Genomic DNA, 8,182 nt, shown 5'->3' with positions numbered 1-8,182 from the left:
ACACACATGAGAGCTAATCCACTCACAACAGCAACTTAAACTCGATCACCTGCAAGTTACTCATACGAAGAGCAACATTTTCAAGCAGAAGGGGTGAGATTTCACAAAACAATAATATCAAGCATATAATTTAATAATTATATTTAACAACAAAATAACTTCATCTATTAGTAATAATAATTCTTCATGTATAATCCTCAATAGTCCAACCAACTTCTAATTATCATTTACTTCATATTCACCACATTATAACATAATCATATAACACGTATTAACTAAATCATAACAACATAGATCATCACATCATACTCATAGTTCATATTCGACATAACAACATCTTAATTAATTCATATACAACACAACAACATCTTAATCTTAATTCATATAAGACATAACAACATCATTAATTCATAATAATAATTATTCATCAAACATCTCATTATCATTTCATGAATAAAAGACAACTTATCAACTTAACATAAACATCATCAAGTACATTTAACAACTCATAGATAATATCATGTAATCATCATCTCCCTATAATAATAATCATATACGACACAACATAATCATCATCTTATAATATATAACAACAACATATTTATCATTTTATATTAATATAACAACACGTACTAACACCATAATCAACATCATAAATCTTCAACATAAACATCTTAAACATAATCATCTTAAACAATAGCATCTTTGATAAACAATTACCAAGTAATCACAACATTCGATCATCATCAATAACATAACATAATATTCACTTAATAATAATTAATCATATATGGAACAACATATTCATCACTTAATAATAACAATTATATACATCATCACATAAACATCTTCTTATAATAATATAACAACATCACATAATATTTACTCAATAATAATACTTATATATACATCATCTCGTTATAATATAATAATATAACAACAACATATTCATCTTCTTATATTAATATAACAACAACATGTTCATAACATTCAGTTAATAATAATTAATCATATATAGTACAACATGCTCGTTACTTAATAGTAACAATTATATACAACATCATAACAACTTAACAATATCATAATCAATATCTTACACAACATAGCAACATAACAATATCATAATCAACATAATAATATCATAATCAATATGTTAAACAACATAGCAACGTAACAATATCATAATCAACATGTTAAACAACATAGGAATATAACCATATCATAATCAATATCTTAAACAACATAGCAACGTAACAATATCATAATCAACATGTTAAACAACATAGCAACATAACAATATCGTGATCAATATGTTAAACAACATAGCAACATCTTAGTCAACATCATATAATTCACATCATAAACATCGTATAATCTTCGTAGGTACTTCTTTAACAACACATAGGTAGAAGACAACTCGACAACTCATAGATGATAATTCATCGACAACTTAACAACTCATGGATGATAATTCATCAACAACGACCTTGACTCGACAAATGCGACAATGCAACTTAGACACTTATATGCATGTGGTACCAATTGTCATCATAAGTATTAATATACTTTCATCGTGCGGAGGACAAAGCTCCTAAAACGTGCGGAGGACAAAGCTCCTAATCGTGCGGAGGACAAAGCTCCTAAACGTGGTGAGGACAAAGCTCAATGAAATGTTATGCATGGACTCTTAACAACAAAACACCGTAATCATCGTAATCAACATATTATCATGCATCCAATAATTTGGAGCTAAACGTCATCAACTTATTCATACTCTTGCAACTCAGTTAAATAACAATTGCAGCATGATCAAATCACATCAAGTTAAATAACAAATCATTCTCGAAAGTTTCTTGATCATTCAACAACAATTCAAGTAGGTATAATTCAATCCATAATTCACTTCTTAATCATTTAACAATTCATTTCAACAACATCTTGATCATTCAATAATATTTCGAGTAATGCATTTAATCATTAAATCACATTACCAACAACTTAGCAGTTCATAACAACAACAGAAACAACACAAGCAATTCACAACATAACAATATTATTATGAAGTATCAATAACTTAAACATCAAACATCTTCCACATAAGGCATATAAATATTTCACATAACCAACAACAGCAACATAGGCGACACATAAACATCTCAGGATATAACAATATCAAATGATAATCAACAACAACTCATGCAACTTAGTTTAATAACAATGACAGCATAATCAGATCATATCAACAGCTTAATATCAATTTATTTTCAACAACTTCCTGATCATTCAATAATAATTCAAGTAATGCAATCAATCAATAAATCACATTATAAATACTTAGCATTTCAATATAGCTTCACAATTCACAATCATTATCTTTAATAGGTCACACTATGTACCTAAAGTTCATTTCTAACCAATCCAAGCAACTCACGTCTCAAACTCCTCAAAAGCACTCAATTCTGGATGTGCTCGCGAGGCGAGAGCATCTGCTCGCCATGGCGAGTACAAGCCAGATTCCCAACTAAGGTTGTTCCAGGTTCAATCTCATTTTAAATCATTCTCTAATCAATAGTAGGCACCTAAAGGTACTCAAAGGCATCTAAGGTTCAACTCAAAAGTCAAAAACTCAGAATTCGACATGCTCTCTGGTCACACTCGCTATGGCGAGCTGCAGGGTATGTCTCGCGAGGCGAGAAGAAGTTGCTCGCGAGGCGAGCGATGAAGCTCATCACTCGCTATGGCGAGGATCATCACTCGGGAGGCGAGCGATGAATGTCGGCTCGGGCAGAAGTGCAGTTTTTCACAATTTTCATCAACTAACAAGGTTCTATGCCTAATTTCAATTCCAGAATTCATCATAATCATTATCTAAGGTCTAAGGACAGTTTCTACATCCTTTTAACAAGTTTCCACCGTTTAATCATCAATTCTATCAATTTGACCTAATGTTCGATTCTTCTTAAACTCATCTTAATTCATGTTAAATGTAACCATTGATTCATAGACTTAATAAGATTGCAAAGTTAGTCTCACCCTTACATTAGAATGTGAAAATCGCAGCTTTCCTAGGTCTTCTCCCTTCTCTTGGCTTTTTCTCCCTTTTTCCAAAACTGGTCGTACGTACGTTATGTTTTTCTAAACTAGGTCTCTCCTATTTATATAAATCTTTAACCTTCTTATTTTTCTCTTAAATCCAAATATTAATATTCTATTCTAATATATACATATATATAAAATATTTCTATAACAATAATAAATAACAAATATATCTCTATAACATATATATATTTCCATAACAAATCATTTATATTTCCATAGCAAATGACATATATTTCTACAACAAATCATGTATATATTTCTATAACGAATCATATATATTTCTGAACCAAATAACATATATACATTTCTAAATCAAATAACATATATTATATTTCTAAATCAAATAGCATATATATATATTTCTAAATCAAATAACCTATATTATATTTCTAAATCAAATAACATATATATATTTCTAAATCAAATAACATATATATTATATTAATAAATATATAACATATATCATAACAAAATATCACTTATCAAAATAAATCATATAAATCATATAAGTATATTCTAAACTCATTTAAAATAATCAAATAATTAGAGAGGGCGTTACATTTCTTGTCTTCATAAATATTCTAACTTGACGTTTTAGTTCTTCTAATTTTTTCATTCGGCTTTTGGTCCTAAAAAACTTTGCATCATCACTTTTGGTCCCTATTTTCAAGTCCTCTCTTGTGTATCATTTAAAATTTTGAAGGAGTTTTTGCAGAAATAGAATATTATAAGAATCTTTCACAAAAAAATATATATATTGTTTTAACAATGTATTAAATGTCATTTTTTAAGTGCAAAAACGATAAAATTTCATATTTAATTTATGGTGACAACTAGGGTACCCATGGAAGAATGGTGGGTAATTTACCCCAACCAATACACATTAGCCACATAAGCACATTTTTAGGTGGTATCCATGAACTATCTTGATCCCACCAACAAATTGCTCATTTTCATTGGTTGGTGGGTAAATTACCCACCATTCTTCAAAGGTAATCTAGAAAAAACCTTAATTTATCCCTTATAAAATATTAAACTTTTTCAAGAGAAAATTCTATAATGTACTAAACATGATGATATAATTTTTTTTTTGAAAATTTTAAATGATATATATGAGTTGATTTAAAACTAAGGACAAAAAATGATGTTGTAGAACTTTTGAAGATCAAAAGTCGAAGAAAATTTATATGAGAATTAAAACGAAAAAGGTGAAATATTTATAAGGACTATGACCATGGTTATTCCTTATTTTTATATATATTATAATTATTAATTAAAGTTTAAAAGTTTAAACCCCTTCTGATCCAGAATCCTAGCAACGCCACTAATTGCGAGATATCCTTTTCATTATCAAGATGTTGCTTTAGATTTTCATTGTATCCCTTTGTAGTGATTATAATATCACGAGAAGAATGTTGCAGCACCACAAGACAATGAGGGGAGGATTGTGGTAAGTATTCCCTTGTATACTAAATTAAACAACCCTCCAAATTTCCAGGTATGAATAATCAGAATAATAAGACTAAAAAACAAGTGCTTCCAATTGCAGAATAAATTTGCATTAACTACAAAAGAGATCAGTGCCAATTCTCAATTGATTTTTGCTTCCTATTCCTCAGAATCATTCAAGTTGTGGGACCACTTATTTTTTGGATCTATTTGCTGTATTTTAACCTTACTTTCAAATAGTTCCAAGAACTTCAAGATAAAGAAAAACTATTGATTGATGCACGAGCCTTGTGACTAAGCATAATTTAGAAATGATTAAAATTAATTTAAGTGATGATTAGGATTCACTAGGTGTTAAACTTGGTTTTCTTCAGATGAGTCAAACAACTGGACCTTAGAAAAGAAACAAAATAATAAATAGAATTCTAGAAACTAGAACAAGGATGTGTGGAGGTTCTAAATTTTGGAATCTCAGTTCTTATATTAGTGAGTGGTTTTTTGAAGACTTATGTTTAATATTAGGACAATGCTAACCAGGCCTCAGGGTTAAGTCACTAAAACAAGTAAATTTTTATAAAAAGTTATGTAATTATTACTTAATTAAAAGTTAAAACAATTAATATACATATACGTTTAGAGTCCATTTATTCTAAAGAGAGTACCTCACTTTAGAGTATAAAGTTATCACTATCAACCATTGATTAACAAATCAATAGTTGATATAATAGATACATCATAACAAATTATAAGTTTGTTATAATAATACCATTTAATTTTTTCATATTACATTTTAGCTCATTCATCAGATGGGCCAAATTTAAGTATATTTAATAAGAAGTTCAATAGAAGTAATACCATATAATATGTTGTGATGCAAGTTAAATAAATTAGCAAATAATTTATAGTTATTAATCTTTTCTATATAGTAATCAAAATTAGAATTACAAAGTTAGCTGGCAATTTTTTTTTATTGATTCCATATAACTATTTATCTTCCTTGATTTGTTCATTATTGATCACTAATATGCCGCACGAATTACACTTCTGTCTTACTAGCTTCAGAGACCTTTCAAGACATGAATTACACTTGTACTTCCACATGATTGGTCACTTTTCTAATAGGGTTCTCAATGGCTAATAATTTGTCATCAAGAGCTTGAAATTTCAGCTACTTTTTTGTTGGATCCATTTTGTAAAAGCCTCAAGTGTTCTCATATCAGCTCTATAATATTTTTGAGTGAACTCAAGAAGCATAGGCCATGTAAAATCAGGATAGATTCTTGGTGTCAAATCACTCACCAATTCACTTGGTGGACAAACCACCTTATCACCTTTTGGACACAAAAAGAAAGCTAGAGATTTTCTTGTTGTCTTGTTGTTCACCACTGCCCTATGTAAACAACTCTTGTATCTCCCATTTGAAAGAGCCTAAACAAAAAGAGAGTGAAAAAAAGTTCAATAACACCATCATACATAAAATATGTGGCCAAAATTCATGACCCTTTTGTTAAGTATTTCTTTAAAAAAAAATTGAGTTACAAAAATAATTTTTTAAAAATAGTTTACTTCTAGATTTTTTTTTTGTTTGTTTAAGAATCTAAAACAAAACAATGAAAACTTTCAAAAGTGTTGAAAAGAAAGAGAACATAACATACCATGAAAGTGTCACCAATATTGACAACAAAAGCATTGAAATTTGGCCTAATGGAATGCCACTCATTGTCAACAAAAACTTGCAAGCCACCAACTTGGTCTTGGTGTAGAATGGTTAAAGATGTTGGATCACAATGAGGTCCAGTTCCTAAAGTGAGATCAGGTTTTTGACATGGTGGGTAATAATTAAGTCTCATTATTGATTTATTCTCTTCAAAAAAATCTCTAAAACAATCTTTTCCAACTCCAAGACTCATTCCAAGAAGCTCCATTATCCCCAAAGAAAGTGTACTCATTGCTTCACAATACTTTTGGTAAACCTCCCTATTAATTTACCATAGAAAAATAAATTTTAGTACATAACACAAAGGAAATGAAACATTAAAGAAAATATATAAAATTAAATTAAAAAAAAATAAAATAGATATATCATATATGTTTTTGCCTACCCAAATTCCTCAAAATCTTCCCCTAATGTGTTGCAAAGGTAGTCTTTAACAATATTTGGTGAGTTTTTCTCATCTGAAAATTGAAAAGAAAGTGTTTCTTTCCATGGAAGTTTTGAGGAGAATCTTCCAGTGAAACTACTAGCATAACCACAATGTTCTCCTATTTTCCTCTGTGCTCTCTGTTTTTGAGACAGGGGATTCTCAAAGAAACCATCCATGTAACTATGAGCATGTTCTATTAATTTAGCATCAATACCATGATTAACAACAAGAAAAAAACCATGTTTTTCACATGCTTCACCAATGATTTTTGAAGCTTCCATTGCAGCAAAAGGGTCACCAGAAAGGAAATTTTTTAAATCAATGAGTGGAACATCAAGTTCAGGTACATTCATGCATGGTTTTTCTTCATCTGGCCAAATGAATTGTTTTGGAAGGTTAATGGTGTGTCTTAGAAATGAAGCATCAAAAACTAATGATGATTCTTCATCTTCATTTTTACCATGGTTTTGTTTTGGTGATTGAGTCATAGCTTTTGTACTTGTTATGCACTCTATAGCCATTGCATTAACAATGCAAAAATATAGAGAGAGGTTTGAGAGAGGATGAAAGAAAAACTTAGGCTACTTATTGATGCAATGAGAGAAAAAACTTGCATTATATATAGGCAAGAGAGGATTTCTATTTTCTCTCCAACATGCAAGTCACCAACATGTTTGAGCCAGTAATTGAATCATACACATAAAAGAGCACAAAAGTGTAATTCTTTGAATTGAAAAATAAAGTTATTTTATAATTTATGAGTTATAATAATCTTAAAAGAGTTGGATCATAATAATGTCTTTAATTAACTAAGCTTGGTTAAGGACAAAAATGTTAAATAAAATATGTTTTGAGTAAAGATAACATTTCGAGCAACAAAGACAGAAAAAAAGTATATATTTTTTATAAGATAATTTTTCAGAGAGTTTTTTAATCAAGATATTCTTGAAAGAATTACCATCACAATTATGTCTTTAAACCTTCATTAAAGGCAATTGCCATGTTGGAAAGTTCACAATAATTTTGAAAATGCCACCGTGTCATTTTTCACATCAGGTATGTTATTGACTGATGTGAAAACGATTTTTAACCCTGTCGTAGAATGTATATTTTCTACTAGTGCAATGATAAATTTTGAAATATATTAATTTAAAAATTTAGTTCTTATTTTTCAATGTGAAGTTTTTCCTAATTCAATCTTAATTTGTTAGACGAGTTTTAAATATATTAAAATTCCAAGTCTTTCATTTTTAATATCACTTTTTGTTCCTCTAAAATAATTTTACTTAAATAGAGTTAACATAGTTTTTTCCAACAAAAAATAAAAGAGTTAAGATATAAAATTTCAACTAAAGCCTTTTGAGTTTGTTTTAACTATACAATGATCTGTCCGGAAACAGAGCTTAATGAAATATCTAAGAACAGAGCTTATGGATGATGGAACAACCCGTTTTCCAAATTTAAATTTTTTTACATAATAATCAGAGTAA

At 28.9% G+C, this 8,182-nt stretch overlaps 1 protein-coding gene across 1 annotated transcript; it reads right to left on the bottom strand.

Annotated features, from left to right (window-relative positions):
• Nucleotides 1–5,483: 5,483 nt before the first annotated feature.
• LOC25497212 (gibberellin 20 oxidase 1) lies at nucleotides 5,484–7,420 on the bottom strand. The gene is made up of 3 exons (XM_013597076.3): nucleotides 6,651–7,420; nucleotides 6,204–6,525; nucleotides 5,484–5,976 (listed from the first exon to the last, which is right to left on the bottom strand). Exons 1-3 carry the CDS (start codon nucleotides 7,211–7,213, stop codon nucleotides 5,713–5,715), a joined length of 1,149 nt encoding a protein of 382 aa, XP_013452530.1. The 5' UTR covers nucleotides 7,214–7,420; the 3' UTR covers nucleotides 5,484–5,712.
• Nucleotides 7,421–8,182: the final 762 nt, after the last annotated feature.

Source organism: Medicago truncatula, chromosome 6, assembly GCF_003473485.1.
Source record: "Medicago truncatula cultivar Jemalong A17 chromosome 6, MtrunA17r5.0-ANR, whole genome shotgun sequence".
In the NCBI taxonomy this organism is placed as follows: Eukaryota; Viridiplantae; Streptophyta; class Magnoliopsida; order Fabales; family Fabaceae; genus Medicago; species Medicago truncatula.
Note: the sequence above shows the minus strand (reverse complement) of the source record. Positions and strands in the feature narration are given on the sequence as shown.